The 25,648-nt window shown below is 48.9% G+C and overlaps 1 protein-coding gene across 4 annotated transcripts in view; it reads right to left on the bottom strand.

The window, feature by feature from the left end:
• Positions 1-1,752: 1,752 nt before the first annotated feature.
• Positions 1,753-25,648, bottom strand: part of SAMD4A (sterile alpha motif domain containing 4A) — a 209,712-nt gene continuing 185,816 nt past the window's right edge. For 2 of the 4 annotated variants that reach the window (XM_069487010.1, XM_069487027.1), the window contains 4 exons: positions 24,589-24,707; positions 19,840-20,041; positions 18,469-18,595; positions 10,635-11,317 (listed from right to left, as the gene is read on the bottom strand). In XM_069487010.1, coding sequence (XP_069343111.1) covers positions 11,151-11,317; positions 18,469-18,595; positions 19,840-20,041; positions 24,589-24,707 — 615 coding nt within the window. In that variant the 3' untranslated portion in view covers positions 10,635-11,150. Of the gene's footprint in view, positions 6,125-10,634; positions 11,318-18,468; positions 18,596-19,839; positions 20,042-24,588; positions 24,708-25,648 lie in introns of those variants that run through there. The other 2 variants (XM_069487033.1, XM_069487020.1) reach the window with 2 other exon arrangements.

Below are 25,648 nucleotides of genomic sequence, written 5' to 3'. Positions count from 1 at the left end.
CATCCCTCACACCTGGTGGACTCTTCCCTATTGTATTAAGGGATTTCCATCATCCTGTCCTGAGAGCAATCTCCCACACTTGAGTTTTGTAGGCTGAGCCCAGAGCTCAGGGAACAAGAACAGGGCTACTTTATAGTAATTCGACAGAATAATTTTGTCTGTTGAATCTAATGCAATATTGGGGAAATGTAAGTTTTCTTTTTATTTCATTTTTATTATATTATATAAAAGAATTGGACTATGTGAATTGGAAAAACTGGCCAGTACCATGCCTGGAATTCAGATGGTTTGAGAAGCACTGAATGACTGGGGGTCCCAGAGCCGCTGCTAAGGGTCCAGAGGCTGAAGCGCCCAGGGAAGGGGTGGTTTGCAAGTGCTGAGATGTGTGGATGGAAAATGGAAAATGTGGAAGTGCTGTGGCAGCCCGTGTAAGGGTACCTGTGAGGTGGGGGCTGGGGTGCAACGTGCTAGCCTTGCCCACCAGGAAAGGGGAAATGGCAAACTGGGGGCTGCCACGGCTGTGCCTCTGGGTGGGCCAGATCCACCCTGAAGGCTCCACAGGTTCCTAGAGGAGGGCGGGGTAGGTTATGGTTATGGGTGAGATTTTCCCTGATGAAAGGATAAAAGTGCTGCCGTCCACCCAGCCTTCCCCTAAACCTCTGGGGACAATAGGTCTTAGGCTGATCGGGAGTCAGGGCCAGTGATACAGGTAGTGACTGTCCCAGGAAACAAAGCAGGGCACTTCCACGAGGGTTTGGACTCTACCCTGGTATTGCCGTTCGGTTCCTCTCTCCATTAGCATGTAGGGTATGAGCTGAGAAGACCCTCCCTCTTCAATACTACAGCCAAACTCTGAGAAATAGCTCATTGGGGTTATAAGAATTCGACTTTATGAGGATTTCATTTTGCATCTCAGCCTATGAGAAATTTCTTTGTTTGCAGGGGCCAGTCTGGATTTTGCATGTCTCTTGAGCAGCTAAGCCTGGTGACAAGGGAGTCACCGTGTGGTCATTGTCATAATGTCAAGTTGTGTCTGCCTCAGGGAGTGCTTGGGTTGCTAGGTTATAGTGGCAGTAACCTCTATATTTTATGTATTCTTTTGTTTGTCCTTTTTTTTTTTTTCCAGGGGTGGGTGGGGATTACAGGTTTAATTACAGACATTAATTACATAGACTTTGAACATCATAGGCCAAAACCCAAAACAAACCCAAGGCTCAGAGAGATTAACTTGTCTAAGATCATACTGCTAGAAAATGCTGGAGCCAGAATTCAAACCCAGGTGTCTCTCCAACCATATGCTTAACTGACACAATATTTAAATTTATATTAACATATATCATACTAGAATTAGAAGTATTAGACCGCAATTCAAGCTATGTGTATGTGAAAGGCTCTCTGGAGCCTGCTGTTGATGCCATGATTAAGGTGTAAAATATTTCGAAGGCAGTGAGGGGGGAGAGCCAGCTATACACAGTATCTGCAAGGTTAGAGTTTGTATTTAGAAACATGCCCCGAAGGCAGGCGACACATTTATTGGCTATTCTGGGCTCAGATCAAACTGCATAACATTTCTACACCCCTCTTCCCATCTTTTAGTTAAAAAGCAGCTCACAGTAGACGTAGTTGGTGTAGAATGGCCAGGTGGGAATAGTGAAAGGGATTTCATGCTCGTTCTTCCCTGCGGGCTTATTTCTAAGACTTGGTTCTTATTTTCTAATCGATCATGTTGACAAAAGAAAAAAAGACACACACCAGTGTTACAAAACCTTGTATTAATCATTTCCCTTCACTTTCAATATAACGTTGATATGAAATATAGCCATGATTCTTAGTTACATGGGAGGAAATGAGTAATAAATACATTGTAGCAAGTTTAAACCACAAGGGTGTTTCACTGGTAACAACATTTGAAAACTGTACACTTGCAAAGAACAGCATCTTCAAACATTAGTATATCTGTATATCAGTAAAGCTTTTACATGTAACAAACATGCTCTTTCCATATATGACAAATTTAAAAAATATGCATTGCTTGGCAACATGAACTAGGCAAAAATATTTCTTTGTTCACTAACTTTATACAGGAAAACAGGACGAGAGGCATGCATGTACAATACGGATGCCTGCACGGGGCATGCAACAAAAGAAAGCTTTTTAAAAGTCAGCTTACATTAGGCATAAATACATGAGGGCTATATATTAATAAGGGAGGAAGTCTTCTGTTTGACATTATTAACATTCCTGTTTTCTTCCTATTCCTCCCAGAGGAATACACATTCACCTTTAAGTAAAGATAAAGGAATTACAAAAAAATAAAACTCACTTTGCAAACATCTCTGATGACTTGTAAAAAAAAAAAAAAATCAACATTAGTGTTATCACAGCTCCATGTGCAAACTATCCTTCTGCAGGTTTTTCCTGTAACAGGTACACCCCAGCGCCTTGGTCAGGCTGCTCCCCGCGCCCGAGCTGGAGCTGACTGCTGCAGACCTCTCCAGAGGGGCAATGAGGTGGGGGCTGGCTTTGCCTCCCCTTGCCATCCTTCTGGCTGCATGTCAATGCATTCAGCCCAGCGCAGGCCCCCAGCCCAGGCTCCTCGGGAATACACATCTACAAACCTTGCACAGGCAGTAGCTACAAGAGGTGCAGGAGAACAAAACACCCGGAGAAGGCTCCCATTCCGTAAAAGGCAGCCAAGGACACCTCAAAAGAAACCCTTGTTTCCCTCAGTGTCTCTTCTAATGAATGGGAGAGACAGGGCCCAGCTGTAGCTCAAATCCTGGGTACCAAAAAGGGACCATCCACACATAGGATTTGAAGGCTTGGCGCACACAGCCGCCCTCGGCAGGCAGACCCAGCGTGTCTATTTTGCTTGCTGGCTCTTGTTTAAAAAAGTGAAACTCAAAAGCATGTGGAAAAAACATATCAGCAGCAATGTTTCATGTCTTGTACACAGTTCGTGTGTTTCTTCCTACTGTTTCTGGTAAGAAACCACTATGAATAAAAAGCACCAATAAAACATCATACATGATAACAATATTGTAGACCGCCACCGTCCCTGGGACAGTGTAGAGATGCCAAGTACACACTGCTTAAATCAGAACACAGGGGAAAACATGTAGTGAAATAGATTTTACTCTGAGATTTTTAAATCATTTGCTATTTACTTAATATAAAACAGTTGCATTTGGGGGGCAATGGGTAAAAATACAAAAAAAGGCACTGCCACTTTATTACTAAATATCCGACTTCACAGCCTTATGCGTGCAACTGTTTGATTTTTTTTTTATAAATAATACTCTTTTGCTTTAGGATTTTTAAATTGAGCTGTATACCTGCAGTCAACACAGGACTCAAAACGACATGGAAACAGGCTCCTAAAATTTATCCTAACAAACTTAAAAAAAAATTAAAACACTAATAGCAAAACACAACTAAGTAGATAAATCTATACATAGTCAATGAAAAATAAGCTTTTCTTTTTTTTTAAAAAAAGAATTATGTTGTTATTAATAACAGACTTTATCATGGTTACCAGCCATAGCAAGTTAATAAGTAACATATCCAAAATAATATCTCTAATAATCAGATAACCATTGTTTCTATATTCAGTGAAGGAATAAATAGAAATTCAGATTTGCAAATACTTTAAGGTCTTCTTCCTTTTAAAGGATTCATGCTAATGTGATTGTGTTCACAATCTGTTTTCTGAATAACACGAGTCTTTGCAGATAAGTGTTTTGCAGCAGATCTGAATGCTTTCTTCTTTCTCAACAAGGTGTGTAATACCATTGTTTTTTCTCCTCTTTATCACTTTCTCAGCATCCAAAAAACACATTCACAAACCCTCTGGTCTTACCTTTGGCCTTCAACATTTGACTTATTCTTCCTGCCTCACATGTATGTGGTCATCCATCCCAACACATTCCCCAAGTCACAATGAGCTTGTTTAGAAACGGGATGTGGGGGATGAATGTTAATGGCACTTGGTTAAAAATAATCAACTAAGAAATGCTGTCTCTTTCTGTGCATGGATTTGCGTTTTTAGAACTCAGTTACCCAAGGAGAGGTCTATACCTTTTTTTAATGCAATGCATGAAACTGGATCCAAGCCTCCTCTGCTCATGAAAGATTCTCTATGATTACGTTGATCTCATCTTTTTAGACTGCAAAGGGCTTCAGAACCCTTGTTGCAGCATCTAAGACTGGGTGGGTATACATTTTTTAATCTTGAAGGTAAAACAAAGTTGTTTAGATTTCATTAAGGCTTTTAAAATCTGTACATACTTCATTAGCTTTAAAAAAAAAAACAAACAAAAAGCCCATAAACGAGTGCAGTGATTTTCACAGTCTGATCTCTTTAATTTCAACTGACTTCACTAAAAACAAAATCCAAAACAAAACAAAAAACCCATCAGACTCATCCATTTGACAAACAGGCCTTATACCATCTCCCTCATCTCGCCTCTGGCTGAGCATCCATACCATCATTTACACAATCCAATTTTCCAGTGCAGAGCACAACTTCTCTTTGATTTCGCCTAATACCCTCCACTGCATCAAATTCTGAACTGTAGCCCTTCTTGCCCTTAAGAAATAGAGCTATTACTTCGTGGAACCATAGTTTGTTAATCTCTCACTATGTAATGAATGTTTTTTTTTTTCCTCCCCTCTGTGTGGATGGATAAATCGGCCAACAACCTAGTAAATCTGTGACTTACACCGTATGGATTAGGGCCATTGTTTCCGCTGTGAAATTAACCTTTCCTATGCCTTCTTTCACTGCCCACCTGGGATGGTAGGGCTGTACCACATGGACCAAACACCTCCCTGCATGTTCTCTTTGGCACTTGCTGACTGACCTTTTATACACTGTTGCTGGACCTTTCTCTCCTCCTCTTCCTCAGCAGTGACCCCAGGCTCAGGTTCCTGCTAGCGACCCCACTGCAAATGTTTTGAGCTCATCGTCTGGGTATTAGACCTCTCACGAGGGGAAAATGTCCATCCTGGCCTGGTCTCCACCTTGCCTCATACCCACCTGTGTGGATGTGGAGCAAGCCTGGAATGACAGGGTGGAGTCCCACAGGCAGCGGGTAAGGGGAGAGGTCTCTTGGTGAGAAGCAAATCCAGCACAGAAAGAGGCGGTGGGATTCTTTTAGACCCCCTGGGTGACCTGCGAGCAAACCCCTAACTATCACACGGTGCGATCATCCTTGTGCCCTTACCCAATGCCACGCTCGTTCTGGCCACGTCTGTGGCCCTCGTGTCCACCCACATGCTCTGCCCACCTACTGGCGAAAGACGAACAACTCGGGCCTACGTGACTACATCCATCTTCCCAAGAAGCAGAGCTTGGCAGCCGTTTTAAAACACATCCCTGCTGCTATTATAAAAATAGAGGAAAAAAAAAAATGAATCCGTAACAACAAATCCTTTACAAAAACCGTAGTATGTAGAGAAGTTCTACCCAAACTCTTTACACATTATGTACCCTTTAAAATTGTCATGTAAACAATACACAAATCAAAGTTTATCTGAAGTTTTGCTGGAGGGAATTTCTTCCTTCTCGCCCCCGTTGCCATGGGGCTCTCTCCTGTGGCCGTTTCAAGCCAGGCCTCGGGGACATCCAATCGGATCGGACTGGGCATAAAAGGTGAGCCGCTGTCTTGCTTGGGAAGCGCCGGCCGCGCCGCCCTCTGGCCGCCTGTGCAGCTGGGCTCTCTGGAAAGGCTGCCACCTCCCTCCTGTGTGTCTGGTCTCTCCCTCGGGCAATACTTACTCTCCCTTTCCATCCAGGAAGCCACCTGCATTCCTTCCTTCCCTCCCAGTCCCGCGTTTTCCCAGAGACCCCTCCCCACCCCACACACCAAACCATCCCATGACAGAAACAAATGACAAAAGAACCAATCAATCCCAGGTCTACTGATATGTTTACAAGGATGACCTACGCGCTCACAAAATCAAAATGGGAGAGGGACCAGGGGAAAAGAGGCTGCAAAGCGTCGTGAAGGATTCTGTGCAACCCTGAAGATGGCTGACACTGGACCCGCAGCAGTCGATTTCACGGCCAGCGCGGTCACTCTCATCTTCAGCTTCTAGATGGTGGAGGTCCGGTCCACCCCATCTGGGGGAGAAAGCAGCACACAGTGGCCTCGGGTGAGTAAGACAAGTCCGTTCACGGCCATGTACACCAACGCCGTGCACGGCGGGCCTCCCCATCTCTGAGGACAGACAGGGGCTCCGTTGGTTCATTTGTTCACATACCCACCCACTCATATCTGGGGAACAGCTATTTCTGCCAGGAGCCATACTGAGCCTGAGAACCACATGAAGAGACCTCATCCTTGCCTTCCAAGTACTCGCAATCTAGGCTGGATGCAGACATGTAAACCACAATGATGCTGTGAGCGATAACCGTTATAATGGCGAATGTGCGAAGACAGCAGGAACATAGAGGAGGGAATGTTTAAGTTGCCCTTGGAAGTTGAGGGCAGTTTCATGGGGATCCAACATGAGTTTTGTTGCTGGTGCTGGCAGGAGAAGAAAGAACATGCCAGGCAAGGAAGAGGCAGGGGAGGATGAGTGTGGGGAGGGCCTGTGTGATGACAGTCGTTGATGGATGAGGTGAGGGGATGGACGGGGCTGCAGAGGCAGGTAGGGCCTGTATCAGGCACACAGGTGGATCTCTCTGCCTCACGTCCCTTTCTTTGGCAGCATCTCCAAGTCCCAGATGAAAGACTGGGGACAAGGTGGCTGTGACCCTGGCCACAGCTGAGCAGACCAGGGGGATGGAGGCATCTGACCCAAACTGATCCAAATTCTGTCTCAAGAATCTGATCGATGTCAGAGGTAGACGTGTGGGCACTTGGAACTGAAAGGTCTTGTGGGAGTGGGAGGGTACTGCAGTCTAAGCCCCAGTATCTCAAACCTGGTCTACCCGATGGAGCGTCTGTCTGTACTGGGCGGAACTCAGGTGTGGGAGGGGAGTGGCAGAGCAGTCCATGGAAAGCTGGCAGACCCAGGTGGCATGGAGGAGCACTGGGCCCACTGCCGGGGGGCGGGGGGCCTGGCTGCCTCATGGGAGGTTCCAGGCTGGCAACTCTCCCACCTGGGCCTTGAGGAAGAACCACTTTTTTATTTGTAGGTTCACATGCAGTTGTAGGAAATAGTCCAGAGACCTCCTGCAAGGGGTACTTTCCTTTGATAAAGAGCTTTTGGCATTCTTGCTACTAATGATGATAATGCTAGTGCTTAGCAGTTTGATAGGAGCTTCCAAAATGCCTATTATCTGAGATAGATCAACTTTGCCAGGTTTCCCCCAATGGTAACATTTTACAGCATGATATCACAATTAAGATACCAACGTTGATATAACCCACTGATCTTATTTCCCCAGTTTTACCTATACATGCCTGTGTGTGTATGTATGCGTATTAAGTTCTGTATGGTTTTCAGGGAGATTTTAAAGAAAGGAAGCAGTAGTCCCTGAGAGTGTCTGTGGTGTTAGATCATCAATCCTAGCTGCCCACAGATGTGAACTTCGAATCAATAACCTCTCTTCACCTTCTGCGGGTGTCAGCCTGAGCCTTCCGAGTGGTAGCTCCGCGGTGGTAACTGCAGGTGGGAAAACGGGGGGTGTTGTGTACGTGTGTCCACACACATGGGTGTTTGCAGAAGTCCCTCTGTTGTGGGGGGATGTTTGTAGAGCTCCCTCCCTTGTCTGTGGAAGCGGAGTATATACTCTTGCTGGTGCTACTGGCCCGCTCGCTCATGCCAAACCTTTATAGCTATAAAAGCAGGGAGCTGGAAACATGAAAATCTCAACTAACCCCACCCAGAGCTGCGTTTTCACTGAATTCCAACCCCACACCTCGTCCTCCACAGGTGAGGGTGTTCCTGTGGGCAAACGTCCAATAGGTGAGTCCAGACTCGACATTCATAGTTGTGCAAGCTGCGAACTGGACACCTCTGCAGGGGCGTCATTCGCACGCAGCTGTCACAGATTTCATGGTCATTACAACAAATTTCCAATAAATGTCAGCACAGCCTCTTGAGAAAGTAGAGACTTTACACAAAGTCTCCATGTCAGCTAGCAGTGGGGTGAGTCCCAAGAAAGGGGGAAGGAGAGAAGGTGAGAAGGAACGGTGAGGGCACCGTCTGCAGAGTGGACCCCAGAACGCGAGAGAACGGGCTGTGAGTTGGTCTTGCTGGTGTGAGTCACTGCAGACTCCACTCTGCCGGGAGGAGCCTGGCTGTTGCAGCCGTGGGTGTTTCTGAACACTCAGGGCCACTAAGCAGGCCCAGCAGAGCTTGATGGAAGCTTATGTAAGACTGCAAAACAAGATGCAGAAGTGACCTACCAGCCGGCGGCCTCGCCGCTTCTGCTGAGGGGTGGGGAGAGGGAAGACATGGAAGGGAAGGCCAAAGAGAAAAGTGGCTCAGATTTGGCAGCAGGAGGGTAGCAGTTACGGAAACAGAGAGCAGAGATGTCGGCACAAAAGGAGGGGCCCCCCAAGGGGCCACTTATGCTAGAATGTCATCCTGGGATACAGTGTCCCAGGAGCTTGGACACCCTCCTCCAGTCCTGAGTCACAAACGGAGGAACCTCTTTGACTATGCTTTCCTCTCCTCCCTCGTCACTTGTCTTCCTGTAAAATGACTTAATTCATTGGCATCTGTCTCCAGCAAGGTCATCTTCCTGGCACCTGGAAGGGGTCGGCCAGCAGAGAGGCGCTGTCATAGCGGGAGGGCACAATGCCACTGTGCCCAACTAGGCCACCCTGAACTTAATTTGCATTCTCTGCTCAGGAAACTGCTTACAAGGTTTCCCACCAGAGGGGATTATTGAGAAAAAACACTGCAATAAAAAGCCTTAGGAGAAAACATTAGCACAAAAACATCAGTTCAGAGAGGTTTTCTGTAAAAATAGAAGAATGGACCAAAAAAAGAAGTCTTTTGAATGAAAACACTGCCTTAATAAAGAGCGTTTGGCATTCTTGCTACTAATGATGATAATGCTAGTACTTAGCAGTTTGTAAGAGTTTCCAAAATGCCTATGATCTGAGATAGATCAAGCCCTGGGGGGTGGGGAAGGTCGGTTCTCCTTGCTGACTCTCAAAGGCAGGGAAAGACTGAGCCTCGTCCCCCACCCAACCGGTCTCTGGGGTAGGAGAGCACACGGGCTCCCTGTGGTGGGCTGAGCCTGGCTGGCAGCCCACAGTGGGGGCTTCCCTCACGGTGTCCAAGCTCTGGCAGATGCCTGCTTAGGGACTCACCGGCTGCCATCCTAACTTTGGCTCCATGAAGACCCTCATTACTTCTTAAAAAATTTTTTTTTAAATCAGTAAATTTGCACATCATAAATCTCACCCTTTGAAAGTATACAATTCAGTGGTTTTTAGGATATTCACAAAGTTGTGCAACCATCACCACTATCTAATTCCAGAACATTTCATCATCCCTCAAAAGAGATCTGGTACCTATTAGCTGTCACTCTCGATTCCCACCTCCCTCCAGCCCCTGGCAAGCACTAACTAATCTGCCTTCTGTCCCCGTAGATTAGCCTATTCTGGACATTGCACATGAATGGAGTCCTGCACTGTGTGGTCTTCTACATCTGGGTCGTTTCACTTAGCGCAGCATCATCAAGGCCCGTCCACACCGTGGCAGGTATCGGTACTTCTTTCTCTCTCTCTTTTTTTTTTTTTTATTTCATCTTATTGTTATGGGGGATACAGAATTGCAGGTTACATACGTTGCCCATGTACCGCCTTTCTCCCCAAGTTACTTCTTTCTCTTTTAAGGCTGTCTGTTTTTTGGCTATACCACATTTTATGGATCCACATTCATCTGGTGATGTACATTTGTGGGCTCATCAGGGGGCTGCTGACCCAATCTCTGCAAGGTGGAGATGATGACATGGGACACCTCCTGCCCAGAGGTACTAGGGATGGCCCAGTGATGCCAGGGAGCGCCTAGGATCTGAATGGCTAAGGAGGGAGACAGCAGTGGTTTGCAAGTGGGTTATCTAGAGCCCCGGGGGAAGGCACAGAAGGGGCTGTGCCTTCCCACCACCTGTTTGGCCCGAAGCCTTGGGATGTCACAGAGGCCCTGGGAGGCCTTCATCACCCTCCTAGGACTGAGGTCAAGTGGGTGTAGCCCCAGCCCTCCACTCCGCTCCATGCAGAGCATTTATCTGTTTCATGTTTGGTTTCAGGATGAGACCGTGTTTGCAGAGACTAAAAATCTAAAAGCCCCCAGTCTGGAGGACAAAGCTCTCTGGAGTGGTGGCTGATGGCATCTTTTCCCCCAACACTGCCAGGTGGCACACACCTCGGCCCTAGGTGTGAGGAGGGCCCTTCTCCTGGCGGGTAAGTGCATCCACACTGGGAAGGCTCATGGGCGGCCTCTCTGGGCCTCCTCGACTCAGCCTCCCAGGAGCTGGCAGGAAGGGGCAGGCAATCGCCTCTCCTCTGCCTGCCAAGTGTCTGCAAATATCCAGGCCTGGAGAAAGGTGCCCATTTAGTAGCGGGAGGGAGCTGAGGGCCTCCCAGGCTGCCGTGGCCAGGCAGGGCCTCAGAACAAACAGTCGGGGGCAGCACAGCTGCTCACCGGCCGCAGCCCCGTTCCTGGCTTGCCTGCGGATGTGCTGGCACATCCAACTCAACCTGTCCCTGTCACACGGCAAAGGACACCTCGGCCTGCTTGGGGCTCCAGGCGTCACGGAAGCTGTTTGCAACAGGGAGACAGAAAAACAAGCAGGGGTTTTCGTTTCAAAAATTCTATTTTTAGAGCAAGTTGGGATGTGCTTGGACCAGGCTGGGGGATCCGGTGCCGAGAAGGAAAGCATCCAATGCTGTGTGGGATATTCCCACTAAACGCTACGTCCTGTGTGCCTGTGCTCCCCCAGACTCTGGCATCTGGCTGGGACAACTGCGGTGGTGTGATTCCAACGTGCGCTGCGGGGTGGAGCTTCTGGGGCCAGAGGGATGGCTTTGGTCTCTGGGTCCCTGACTCACCTCCCAGAAAGGAGGAGTAGGGCACTGTGGGCTGCTCGGCATGGTGTGGCCAGATGAGAGTCCAACAGCACCTCAAGGCCATTCTTTCTGTGCCCTGCCTCCTCCTCCTCATCCCTTTCCCATTCTCCGGAGCTACTGCCAGAGTGTAGATAGCAGATGGCCAGCACTTCTCCCAGGTGCACGGTAACAAGGACATGCAGGAAGGACACACTCACCTCCCAGGGCATGTTCGGTCATACTGAGGCACAAGGACTCCAGCCTGTTGTTGATGTCAGGTTCGGTCACAGGAAGCTGGAATTCTGCAGGGGATACAGGGTTATGTTGGTGAAAGGGACTCTAAGGACAAGGAAAATGTACACATGGTGCCACCAGGCTCCCCCTGCCAGGGCGAGGGTCTGGTGTGCCTCCCTGGGACTGTCAGAGAACAGTACAGTCAGGGTCAAACAACCTCTAGGTCTGGTTGACACAGAGTCCATTGTGAACATGGGCAGCTGGAACAAAACCAGGGACTAAAAATAGCTGGTCAGAGTCATAGTCTCTCCCTACTCACAACCCTCCAGCGGCCTCCGGTCAGAAGGAAAGCCAACCTCCTGCCGTGGCCCACAAGGCCCCACCTGGTCTGGCCCCCAGTTACCTCCCTGCCCTTGTACAGCTCTGCCTTTCCTTGCTCCCTTCCCAGGCCCCCTCTACCCCAGGGCCTTTGCACTGCTGTTCCCCCCGGCCTGGAATTCAGGTCCCCAGAAAGGTTCTCGTGGCGCTCTCTCTGCATTCACATTTCTGGCTCTCCTGCCTCCTCAGAAAGGACTTTCAGTCTATTGTGTGTGAACAGTACCTCCCCCGACACCGTCCTTTCCCCCTGCTTTATTTTTCTTCAGAGGCTCCACCAGCATCTAACATACTATGTGTTTATTTCCCCCCCTAGCTGAATGTCACTTTGTTACGGCAGGACTTAGCTCTGCGAAGTGCTAAGCACACACGCCTGGCACATTTTTGCCTCACTGCGAGGAGGAGCGAGGGAGGAAACTCACGGCAGGGGGAGCATCTTTTCTGACACCGGCCCTGGCCTTCTGCACGCTGCCTACGTGTCTACGGAGTGAAAAGCGGAAACTCTGACAGCTAAGAACCGTGAGATGCTATGGAGGGGTTTGTCCTGGGGGATGGGGAAGTCTCAATATTGCCGCTGCCTGTGTGATCCCGGGAAGCTGTTCCCTGCTCTTCCACCTGTCAAGTGGGAAAAGCATCCTGTGGCTGAGACTTCAGGTCCTTTCCCTGCTCACATCCCCACCCCAGCGGGGACGTGGGGGCAGAGAGAGAGAGAGAGAGAGAGAGAGAGAGAGAGAGATATGAAGATGAGGTTGGTGGTTTGGTGGGATAGGAAGTTAAAACCAACAGCTTAAACCAAAGTAATTCTTTTCCTTGATTAGCTGTCCATCAAGATCTTTGTTGCAATTTGAGTTTCCCATTGCCAGGTAGTTTAGAGGCTGATGTCGCTTCTGTTATTTAAAAGTGTCAAAGAGAAGGTTGGTAATGGATCAATATGGAAGGCACCAGGGAGCAGAGAGTGTTCTTCCTGACACGAGTCCCAGCATCGATGGGTTTGGAAGACAACCGTGCCAATTCACGCATGGGCGGAGGCTGATCGAGCACCCAGGGAAGTGGGGAGCAGAGAGGATGGCAGAATCTCGCCCTGGAGCCCCCACTAGTTGCTCTTAGAGTAGGGTCGGGGCAATCAGACAATCCCAGAGGGAAAGATTTTAGTATTTTCATCCATTCATGTGAAAATCATATGCATGCAAAAATTAGCAGTCTTTAGGGTGTGAAATCTATAAAATAGAAACACAATTTTATATATAGTGAGTTAGCAAATATGAAAAAAAACAAACCTCAGCAATTATAGCCATCCATATGCTCATTGTAAGATTTAGTTTACTCTCCAGCGCTCCCCTTTAAACAAACACTGTGGAGAGATTTGGATAAATAAAGATGCTCGACATTTGGAGAGAAGTGTTTCAGCTGCAAGATTTCCTGCCAACACGCAGCAAAATGCCATTTTCCAAGCCCGGGATTGCGTGTTCCAAAAAGGGGGCTGAGAAATGCAGGGCTCTCCGCTCCAGAATCCCCAAACCTTCGTGGTTGCTCTTTTAGGTGGGAAGTAGGGGCACTGGCTTCTCCTCCCCTGCTCTTCTGCAGCGCTGGGGAGCCGTGACCCACACCACTCCGAGCGGCTCTGAAAACTTCTAAGTCTCTGGAGAAGCCCATATGTTCACACTGCAGAGTTTCCTAATAGTGTGACTTTTTAATTGTGTATTTGATAAAAACAGATCCATGGACTCTTGCCACACACACAAGACAGAGGGAGATAGTTGGGCAGAAAACAGCTTCCATCTCAGGCTAGAAACCCTTAGCTGCATGGGGCTTGGTGGGCAGAGTTTTCACTGGAGCTCCAGAGGGGCATTCGGGCAGTTCCTGCCCTGCAGGCCCATGTTAACCACGAGGCCAACTCTTGCTACAGCTCCTGCTAACCCTGAAGGCTCATCTCATTTATCCTGGGTCCCCAGCGGTCACAGAGCAGGCAGACACAGTTGTGAGTCCTCAGTAAGGCAAGAGAGAAAGACTCCTCTTAAACTCAGCCTTCTCTGCTGTTGCCCAAAGTAGGCCTATTTCTGCAGCTCAGGTGACATCTCTGAGTGCCAGTAATTCTTTTCTTCCTTACCATCACTCCACCCTAGGATTTAGTGAGGATCCCAACTTCTGGGATCCCCAGGGTCTAGGCTGACTTGACACTTTTTAATTGTATCTTTTTGTACAGAGTAGTCTCGTGCTCCATATCAGAGTCAAGAAGATTCCAGAAGCGAGCAGCAACCCATCCCTAAAGAGATGCTGCTGCAGCATCCAACTGAGCAACCCACATGGCTTGTCCTTGGCAGAAATGGTCCACCCTGCTGAGTCTCACATGTGTAGTATCTACAGCGCAAAAAACTTGTTCTCCAAGGCGCTGAGGGTAAGGGGCCAGTTTCCTTAGAACATTAGAATAAGAAACAGGCCAGAGCCTTCTAGGAAAAGCCTTTAGAACCCTACTTTGCCAACGACAGCTGAGGCTACTCTGCTGAATAACTAGAAAGGTTTTGTGTCTGGCTAAGTGAGAAGTGGGGTTGCAGGAAGGAGAGTAGGGAAGACAGGCTCCTAGGAGGGGGAAGGGGACAGAGAAGTGGGACAGGGACCTCTGTGATGAGACAAGGGAAGGTGAGGGCCAAGAAGAAAGGGGGAAGGTGGTTAAAAAAGAAAAAAAACTGGTGTGGGCAGGAAAACAGAGCCACCCTCCGTATCCACTGTCTGCCAGTCCTGAGCAGGGCTGTTTGTGTTGCCTTATTATAAGACAGGGAGGGGGCCAGGCACAGTGGCTCACGCCTGTAATCCCAGCACTTTGGGAGACCAAGGTGGGAGGATTGCTTGAGGCCAGGAGTTCGATACTAGCCTAGTCAACATAGCAAGACCCCATTTCTACAAAAAACTTTTTTCAAAAATCAGCTGGGCATGGTGGCGCACTCCTGTAGTCCCAGCTACGTGGGAGGCTGAGGTGGGGAGGATCTCTTGGGCCCAGAAGTTTGAGGTTGTAGTGAGCTATGATGACGCCACTGTACTCTAGCCTGGGTAACAGCGATACCGTGTCTCAAAAGAAAAAAAAAGGGGAAATGTTTATGTAGTACTTTAAGTGGTCCCTGCTCTGGTTTCTGCCTCTGCATGGCAGCCCTTTCCACTCCCCGAATAGACCCGGGTGCATCGATGACATGCTCCCTCTCCCTATTTTTCCTAAAGGCAGTTCTCAGGAAGGACTCTGAAACTCGCTCACACTGAGGAGGAATGAACCATAGCAGCCTAGGGCACTGTGCTCCCAGGTGTGTGGCAATCTAAAGGCGGACGAATCCCAACCACGAGCTGATGCGTAGGGGAAGTTTGCTACGGTGAACGGGTAAGGCACACCATGAGAGGCTGCCATGGCAGGCGCCACCACGTCCCTCTCACATCCAGATGGCCCAGTGCCGACGGCAGTTTCCATGTGGTATGTTGCGAGGGGAGGATGAGGTTCCCTTACTGCTCAGCCTACTCTTCTGGTGGTTTTCCTTAAAAGCCTGCTCTGCCCTTGCCTTTGGGCCCTCCGGGCGGTGAAGAACCACCAAGGCCTCCCAGTGGTGTCAGAGCCACTCCAGGATCCTCTCTGGTGGGATCCCAAGGGCACCTAAGCCTGGGGCAGCAGGAACAGAGCTGTTTCCAAAATAAAGGATCACGCTCCAAGCAATTTCCAAATGAATTTTCTAGTTGGGAAAACACCCTACCTCTGTGAGGAACGTGACCATTCTAGCTCGCCAGAGGCCACACTTGTATTGAGCTCAAGTCACCTTCCTGGGGAGTCTGTCTCACCTTGTCCCATGCACTCCGGGAGGGCCAGCTTAGTGCTTCTTACTCATCCCAGAGGCCATTGAGAGGCGGGTGGCTTTCCTGGAGGGTCCTGGGAAACATCCAAAACCACACCTGACAGGGCTTTCAAGGGGTCTGTGTATTATGTAGATCCAGCAATGAGGGAAGCGTCTTATAAACCCAAGCAGGGTGATATGCAACTCAGCTGGTTCTAGTCTCAGGTCTTTGGGGACATTTAAAGTCATGTATCATTTTAACGGAATTATTTTAAGTTTACAGAGTGAAAGCATCCTTAGAACGCACCGTAGGTTTCACGATTTGCCCATGCAGCTTAAAGTGCATTCTCTGAAGACATCTAATGCCCAGGAGGAAAACACTACCTTGTTTGTAACATAGTTTTCTGAGTATTTACTTTGGGGTTGGTCACGCATTTCTATTTCATTTTGCATTCACTGTTACTCCCATTTGTGTAAAGATGAAAGCCACTTTCTGCCTTCCTGATTTTTGCTGTCCTGATGATGATATCAATAGTCCTAATGCCTGGCCACAAGCCCCAAGAAGTCTCCGTAGCTAAGCATGGTGTGCGGCTCTCTGTGGAGGGGCCCATGTGTGGAGGACACCCCGACTCTAGGAAGAGTCTACATCTGGACCTGGCTTGGAGACTAGAGGTGCTGTCCCCGTGCAGGAGGCTGCCTTCTTGGGAAGCTTCTCACAGTGACATGTAGTCTTGACAACCAGCGTTTGCTCAGCAAGGGCAGGGATGCACTTGTAGCCCTGAGCGAAGGCTCAGGAGCGGCCACCCTGTGCCCTTGGCAGGGGCTTGCTGGTGCTGGGCAGGGCTTAGGAGTGGCTCTTGTCGAGTGCTCACCAGTTCCTTTGCAATCCGGAAATCTGAAGCAGCCTTTTCCCCACACTATGGCTGTTCTTAGAAATGCTATGGTTCATCATGGCCTTGCTAGAGGTGGGTTTGTATTGCTTGGGCAAGAGATTGATTAAAAAAAAAAAAAAGCCCAAGTGTTCCAGAGTTTTAAGTCTAGAAGGCAAAGCACATCATTTGCAGACTTGCAGGAAAACTGTTGTAAGTAGTTTAAGTGGTTGCCCCTGGAACATGGGACTATGGGCAAGAAAGGGTAGGGGAGAGGGACAGTCACTTTTCCTTACAAGCTCTTCTGTATTATTTGATTCTGTAACCAGAGGAAAAAGAGGCTTCATAGGAAGAAAGTGAAAACAATCTTAGGTTCATAGTTGCCCTGAGCACAAGCCAGCCACTTGGCACTGCTGGAAAACAGTAAGTAGAGGGGAAACAAAAGTGTAGACTGAGGATCATATCAACAGATCCAAAGCACTCAGGGATGGTCCAGTTTTTAGAAACTGGACTCTCTGGGCCTGGACTTCTCAACTAAGATGGGGAAAACCGGGGGAAGGGACAGCAAGAACAAAGAGGAAGACTAAGAACTGGGAAAACGGCCATAGAAAGGAAAAAATAGGTTAGAAAAAATGAAGGCCCCACGTGTATTGGGATTGAAGGAGAGCAGTCACTCTGCTAGGGTTCCTGTAAGACGGCTGGGCTGCAGTCCAGGGCTTGAGGTCGGGGGAGAAAACATCCAAGGTGAACGATCTCCTCGTGCATCTTGAAATCTCGTCCGCATTCTCTTTTATTGGGAATGGACGATAGCATGAAAACAGTGGATGGGATGAAATGACCAAGGGCGAAGGCCTATCACGACTCCTAAATTTTATAGGATAGTTCTTCCTGGGAAGAAAAACAGCTACAAGTATAGAAGTGGAGAAAAGGAACTTTAAAACAAAAGTGAGTAAGAGTTTTGGGCATCTGGACCCTGTGGATGGCACTTCCCTTCCTGACGTCCTTTCCCTTGGTGGGTCCTCTCCTTCAGCACCCTCTTCCTCCCTGGCCCACCTTTCACTCTTCCTTGCACATTCCTGCCTGACCCTTGCTCAAACCCCCCCCTAGACTCCCCGCTGAGCTTGGCCACAGTCCCAGCTCCTTGGCTTTGGATTCCAAGCCCCCGACTAGGGGGCCGCAATCTTTACAGCTCCCTTGGTCTCCTCTGCTCCTTTGGCCAGACCCTTCAGCCGAGCCATGGCTTCCGGGACACGCTGTGGCACTCTGTACCTTTGCAGGCCTGCTCCCTGGGTTCCTGCTGCCTGTAACCCCTCCCTCCCTCTTTCCACCTCTGCACCCTTTCCCCCTGAAGCTCAGCTCCAATTCTAAGAAGCTTCCTTGCCCGCCACAGTGACACTTTCTTTCCTTGAACCCCTGCAGGAATTACTGTACAGAACGTTTCTACTGTTTAGGGTGGGTGTCTTCCTACAGGTACAAATGCCCCTGGCTTGCCTGCCTTGGGGCGGGCACCCAGACAGGTGGAGTAATTGCTGTGTAGCTTTGTAATACCCCTGGAGTCTGAGAGGCCACTTGCCTGCACAGGGAAGAGGTTTAGGTATTTGACAGCTGTACAGAATTCCAACTATTCTGCTTTAGGAGGCATGGTGGAAGCTGACATGGACTTGAAGTGTGACAAGCTGCTCTTTAACCAAGTAAAAGAAAGACGTTCGGCTGGTCCAACAGTCATCACTTTGCAAGGCAAGCCCAAAGCAGGGGAAAGTTCTCTCAGCATCCACAAGGTCAAGTTTTCTCTTTCTTTGTCTCATTCTTTCTCTATAGACACATACCCATGAACACACACGCACGGCACATGAAACCCCTCCCCACCGAAAAGCCCTCTGATGATATCTCTGGTATGATCAATCTAGAAATATGACTAGTATCAAAAATATCCCCATCAGATTGCAACCGACTCTGGGGCTCCATGCGCTGGCTCCCAGCCAAGCCGCCGCTATTCATGCTGGCAAGGCACAGTTTAAAAAAGGAAAGGCTTCTATAAGCTCAAAAGAATGCATGGTGACAGTCGAGGCTAAGCTCTTTCCGGCTGGGTTCACCAGGGCATCTATTTTGGCATCCTGGCCTCCCCTCCGTGTCAAAGGAGACGTAGTGAGAGACGAGCGCGGGCTCTACCTGGCTGCTGGAACATCAGCATGTTCTGCGGGGAAGTGTGCACGGGCAGCGAGCGGGTCCTTTGCACTGAGCTGTGGGTGCGGCTGGGCATGCTGTTGCTGCCCCCGGGGTTGGCAAACCAGAGATTCTAGTGAGAAAAGCAAAAAGGAACTTGTTAGTTCAGACCCCCTGGGGTGGGAGAGCAGAGCCGCCAGCCAGAATTTAGGAGGGAAATATCCCCGGAGAACTCTCGGCTAATGTCTAGAACAGGCCTGCAGGCCAGCTCCCATCTGCACGTTCAGAGAGGGAAGGTTTAGATGCCATTCACTGTGTTCTCTCCCCACCTCCTCGGCCTCGGCCTCGGCCTCGCTCTAAGCCACAGCTTAATCTGGACACACCTCTCTCCCTGTCTCCAAACCTCTTTTTATCCTATTTGTTGCTTTTGCTTTTTCCTGTCACTTTTCTAGGAAATGGGGGAGTTCTATAAATGCTTGCAATGAAGAACACAAACTATTTCAGGGCTCTCATTTGATTTTCTTTTTGAGATGCTTACAATTTACTCCAAAGCAAGGGGGAGAAAAAAAAAAAAACCTCTCAGCTGGCAATGAGCTGGCACAACTCAGCTTGTGTGTCCCAGCAGTGACGTCCTCTTGAACTGATCTGCTGGCAATAGTCAGGAACATGGGGCTTTCTGACACCCTGTGCTGCTTCCCTGGGGAGTGAATCCCGCCTGTCTTGCCTGGAGCTGTTTTCCTATTTTTAAGTCCATCTGTCATCCTTTAGTTTCTCATGAGAACCCACAACCTCAGACCTGCTGTGTCCCTCTGATCCCAAACCCAACCTGCAGAGCCCTCCAGGCTGGGGGCACGCAGGTGGAAGGCACTGGGCGGGGTGGGGACCTAGGGGCAGAGAAGACAGCTCCAGTCACACAGCAGGACATTGTGGGCAGCTGACCGTGACTGGCTGAGAATGTGACACTTCTCCCTCTGACAGCCTCTCTCTGACTCTGTCCCATGGATTCTCCACCACAGCTGGAACCCGACAAGGGAGCTATCTGCCATGGATACAAAGGCAAAGAAACCTCCTTAAGTGCTCAGGCTTCTCTGGAACCCAGATCTGGGCAAAGAAAAAATAGGTCTTGCATTTCCCTCATGTTCAGGGTCTCCAAGATTAAAGTGGTCCCCGGGGCATCCTCAGCACAGCTCTGGGGTTGCTTTGTCTCCCAGGGAAAAAGCACAAACGATGCTGGTCACCTCTGAGGCATAGGGACAGATGCCCCTCAATTAAGCTCCCTTTGGCCTTTCTACCACCTTGGGGTCACCTGGCAGGGAGGTCTGAAGCCCCGGGCCATGAGCCTGGCTGGGCCTCCCTCCTCCCTGGGGCAGAACAAACCTGTCTTCCTTGTTTCATGATGGTGGGGTTGGCTGTGGTGTTGCGCTGGTTGGAGCTGACGAATCCACTGGTGCCCAAGAGGCCCAGGCGGGCGGAAGGGACGTTCCGGGAGGGGATCTGGTACTGACGCGGGTTCCGCCTGCCCATGCCGCCGCCCACAGAGCCAGCCGTGGGGAGGGAGTTGGACTGCCCAAAGCCGCGACTGCAAGAGCCAAGAGAAGGAACCAGGAGACCATCAGTCACCGCCCAGCGCTTCCCCAACCCCGGCTTGCCAGTGGGATGCCGCCCTGGGGTCTGCTCACATTGACAGCTGTGAGGCCTTCGGGAGCTCTGTGCCAGCCAAAGGCTGTGATTACAACAGCAGCTAACATCTGTGAGCGCATGTCACAGGCACCGTTCTGGGACTTTGACATCACTCTTCAGTTCTTACAACACCCCTGTGAAGTAGGTGCTCTATCCGTCACAGCCGAAGTAAAACAGGCGCTTAGTAACTTTGCCAAGGCCACACAGCCAGCAGGGGGCGCGCCGGAACACAAGCCCAGAGGTTAACATCACGCTATTCTGCCCTCCTCCACGCTGCACCTGTCCTACCTACGGTGCTGCAGATGAGGACGTGGGTCCTGGGCACTCCTGTGCCTTTCGAGAGGCCACAGCAAGAAAGTGCAGAGCCAGGATCAGAACCGGGTCTGACTCCTGTCCCTGTGTCCTGTGCTGCTTCCATTCTCCCGGAGTCCGTTCCGGATCTGTGCATCTGTGTGGCAGACGTGGGGAGAGAGAGCCCCACTCGGACGTAAGCGCTGTGTCTGTCCTCGTCAATCCCGTATGTCCCACGCCTGCGTCGGCTCCTGAATGCAGGTTGGATGAGTAAATGGACGAGTGAATGGATTAGTCTCTGCCATCACGATGCTTCCCCAAATGGAGAGCTGACCCCATCTCTAGGGCCAGGGATATGCGGACAGAGACGAAGACAGTTGCTAGCGCTCTGGACCCGGGACACGGACACCCCCGCTCCACAGGCCCTTCCTGCAGCACAGGACACGCAAAGGCCGGAGGGGTTCCGTGCTTCTCCTGGGTCCACGCAGGGTGGCGGGGGGCCCCTCGTGTCACATGTGGGCGCCGGCACTTCCATTGGGTTAGTTGACTTCAGTGCAGAAGAACTCGTCTTCTCCAACATGCCTCGGGTCTGGGAGGTTACACGGCAGCCAGCAGGGTTTCAGGGACCAGCACATTCTTTCCAAGAAGAGTCAGCTTTAGTCATTTAGGGTTTAAGTCGAAATGCTTTACCTCCGACGGCCACAAGATGGAACAGACTTGCTTTTCCAGCCACATGGGGAAGGTTTGTACCAAGCCTGTGAGGAGACTCCGGGAAGCAGGGCTGACGTAGTTTAACCAGTTGAGGGTGATAAGGGGCCTGCAAAACAGTCATTTCCTGAGCTAAAGGGAGAGCTGTGCGTGTGTGTGCATATGTGTGTGTGTGTGTGTGTGTGTGTATGTGTGGCGGGTGGTCTGAGCCAGCGGTGCAACAGGGCTCAGGAAACGTTTCTCTTCTCCCAGGATTCCCACATCTCCTAGGGAGACAAGGGGCAGGCAAGAGAATTCTGGGCTTGTGTCTTTCTACTTCCAGAAGAAAGAGTTCTAGCTTCTGGTGAGAAGCACATCAAAGGATGATGAGGAGGAGGGACATGGTCTTGGTCTGTCTGTCTCATCCTTTCTCCCCCACTCCTCCTTTGTTGATTGAGGTCTAAGATTTTTGTTGGAAAGAAGAACTTAGAGCCAGGAGGGGTAGAACTGATTCCACATGATTGAGACCCCTTTCCTTTGGAAGAAGGACAATCTGAGATAGATGACCAGTAGAAGACAGGATCAAGTGTTCTGTTTGTTTTTTAACTACGAAAAGTAGTCCTTTTGTTTCCAGACTTTTGAATCTGGAATTTCGGCCACCTGGTAGATGATTCAGTATTCAGCTAAGATTTTTCCTTATTTAGTGTGGATAGCAATTTCTCACTTTCCTTTTTGGTTGGATTTTTAAGAAGTTATTTCATATGCAAAATACGGAGTCAATGAGTGATTTGAAAATGATCTGTGCTTCCAGGAAGGCAAGACTGTATTCTTAAGCAATGTAATGTGGGCAGAGGATTCTCTTATGGGACACTTAGTCACTGGAGAAGTGAGGGAACTAGGGACTCCTAGAGTTAGGACTTGGACACAGAGGTGGGGAGTAGAGCCCAGAATATTTTGGGAGTAGGACTTGATGGGAGGGAGAATTTGGCTACGTCATCTTTCTCCTGACAGTGGGTCCCCTGCTGCTGTGTCCTTCGGTGGTTTTTACAAACCCAGATTTGCTGAGGGTTGCCATTGCTGGCTACTGGAGTGAACGCTTAGGTTACTTAAGATTGCCAGGCTTAATGAAATCATCATGCTTTCTGGGGAGAGAACAAAGTGCCAAAAGTGAAGTTTTCCTTTCTCATTCTCTTGCTCTGCCTTTCTAAATCTGATTTCATTACACTGAAATGCATGAAAAGTCTTTGATAAAATAACATTAATCAGAACCAATTAATTGGGGATTTGTGATAATTCAAGCAGGGGCTGGGCTGCAGTTACCTTTGTATTATCAGAGAAACAGATCTTCAAAGCAAATTAATAGCATAAAAGGATCCCAGAGGAAATACTTACGAGCATAAAATATTTTCTAGCATTTTAGCAACATCCCATTGAACATCCACAATCGGTGACTGAATTTATTCTTATCTAATCAATGAAAAGACACCATCAGGACTCAACCTGGTAAGCCCAATTCAAGCGTTAGTTAATAACACCCTAGAGAGCCTGAGGTTGATGGACCGTGTTCCACCCTGAGCAGGGCTCTCGAATGTGGACCAGTGACAAAGCAGGGCTGATGGAGGCAGGAGTGGACCTTTCTGAAGAGGAGCAAAGAGCTTAGAAGCCCTACCTTCATCTTCAAGCTCTGAATGCCTTCTTCCTCTTAGAACTTGTCTTCCAAGGGCCTAGTGTTATAAGAGGCATCTGGAGCCGCCTCCTTTTCCTTGGAGAAGAATTGCCTCATAGGGCTATGAGGACAGAGATGATGACATTTGCAAGTGCTCTGGACCTGGGACAAAGACTGCCACCGTTCCACAGGCCCTCCCCACAGCATGGGCCACGCAATGGCCAGAGAGGTTCCATGCTTCTCCCGGGTCCACTCGGGAAGGCTGCTGGTACCACACATGGGTGCTGGCGCTTGGGTTGGGTGACCTTAGGTCGGAAAGTACTAGTCTTCAACATGCCTCAGGTCTGGGAGGTTATACGGCAGCCAGCAGGGTTTCAGGGACCAACACGTTCTGAGGCCTTCTGCTCCAGAAGAAGGGAGATGCCTGAGATGGGCAGGAGGATGAGGAACAGGCCTTGCCTTTCATCTGGGCCATCAGGAATCCTCAGGGCGCAGAGGTGGTCTAGCCCAACCCCCCAGGGTTGGCAACCCCAGGGCTTGGGGCCAGGGAGCTGACCATGAAGAGTGTTGCTTTGCCTCATGGTCTCTTCCACACAGCAACCTGAGCCCACGATAGTTGCCTAACTTCTGTGAGGGTTAAAAGCATGGAGCCACCAACTCATCTGGAAATTGGGGTTAACAACAGCAGACCTACCTCACGTGGCTGTCGTAAGGATTCAATGCATTAATATTTTTAAAGTGCTTGGATACCAGTTGGCATGTAGCAAGTGCTAAATAAATGTTTAATAAATATTATAGATGTTGGAATGTGATCACTCTTCAATTTTAAAATTAATCTTTCATGAAGACTTTTTACAAACTGTAACTGGCCTTATCTACCTTAAATACAAAACAGTGATGTTTTAAGACACACTTATGCAAGTAAATGCCCAAAATGTTAACGACGCAGGCAGAGAGATTCTATATAGGCACTGAGAAATGAAATGAATTCAGAAGCTTTTTAAGTGCAAGGGTAGAAATTATTTATCTGCTCATGTTTTAAAATGTAAACCAGAATGTTGATTTTTCAGGATCTTTGCATTATCATTGCCTTATTTCCCAACGGTTCCCTATCACCATTCAAGGCTTAACTCAACCCTTCCCCCTACTTAATTTCTCCCACAAATTTTTACTGCAGTTCACCTTTAGTATGCAATTGGATTCTTCAATTTAAAACCATATTAAGGTAATGGGTTCTAAAGTACAATCGGGCTTATTTTTAACAGCATCTGAGAAGCTGAAGTACTATGAAAAATCAAGAATGGTACTGCTCCACTATGAGACTGCAGCTCAGACCAAAATAGACTAGCACTGGGCTCTTCACCCTGCCAGCAACTATAATTAGCTTGTCTGCAGCTAGAAGGGAGAAAAAATTACACTATCACTTAAGGTGCTGATGGAACAACCCATTTTTGTCCTTTCAGATTCCCCTTTTGTGGTTAAACCACCAAGTGTTTTGCTGGTATTCATTAAATCACACCCACCCCGCCCCTCGCCTCCCGTGTCCATCCGGACTAATGCCATTATTTTGACAACGTAAATCGAGTTACAAAGGCTCACATTCAGCTCTTCCTCTGGGAACACTCTCTCTCACAGCCTTTTTCCAACCCCACCTGTTTAAGGAATGTGATTTGGAACTCGCCACAGGGCATCTTCACGAACAAGGAATGATGCCCTACCATATTCCTGCCCCAGGAACCGAGGCAGGCAATGAGGCACCAGGGGAACCACCATACATCACAAAGAATGAAATCCCAACATACTTTCTTTGCTGTCGATATCCTGATATGTCTAGAAGGGTTTTCCGAGGGAAAGACCGAAAGAGCTTCTGCACCTGCTGTTTCCATGACAACAATCTTTTTTTCTGTGTCTCTGTAAATGCCTGCAAAAACAAACAGGACTTTTAAATGGGTGATGCAGCCTGGCATTAGGGGGAGAAACATGCAATTAATAGGGGAAAACATCGGAGTCTCTACAGTTGCTCTCTCTGTACCTGTTTCCAACCATGGTCCAAATAGCAGTCAGTTTAATTTGGAAGCTGCCTGTCCTGGAAATTCAAATTATTTGACATAGGAGGTGCCTGGTAAGGTACATGCATCAGGCTTTTGACAACCCCTGTTTCTGGCTGCGTTTCTGGCAAGTCTATCCATACCCACCTTCCTTTCCTCTCGACTCCACTCTGGACTCTATTTATTAACCAACAATGAATTGCAAAATTGATTGTTGACTACTCTGGCTTTTGTGGGCCCCTTGTATTTTCATAATCAATGGAAATTCTAAACCACTCTAAAAATCAATCTCCTTGGTGGTGTGTGGTCACCCTGGAGTGGTCTGCAGAGCAGTGGAGAATGGAGCATGTTCTCCGTGTTTCAGGGCTTTGCTGAGAAATCTCCAGTTGTGGGGTGCCATGCCCTACAAAAGCCCCAGTGCACCAGTCCTGACTTGAACCTTGCCTACAGTTTAGGAAAGTGGGTAGATGTGGTGCCTTCTCAAGTCTTTTCTATTAATAGTAGAATTGGTGTGTGGGGATGTTTTGCCTACTGCCTTGTAACACTGTCGTCTGTATAGTGTGTCCTGTTGCATACAGCCTTTGTACGCACTGCAGCCGAGGGAAGGACTTTACATGGGTTTTGAGTACCCAAGGCAGGGACTCTCTAATTCACGGTGTGTTAGACTCACCCAAGGAGACAGTTAAAATGCAGATTCCCTCCCACATGCCCAGAGACTGATTTAATCCCTCTGGCGGGGTGTCTGGGGAGTTTGTGTCTGCAGCAAGTGCTGGGGTAATTCTGCTGCAGGTAGAACACCGACACACGGTATTCT

The sequence above is a fragment of the Eulemur rufifrons genome, chromosome 2, assembly GCF_041146395.1.
Source record: "Eulemur rufifrons isolate Redbay chromosome 2, OSU_ERuf_1, whole genome shotgun sequence".
NCBI lineage: Eukaryota > Metazoa > Chordata > Mammalia > Primates > Lemuridae > Eulemur > Eulemur rufifrons.
The sequence above is the reverse complement of the archived record's forward strand: the minus strand, read 5'-3'. Positions and strand labels throughout refer to the sequence as shown.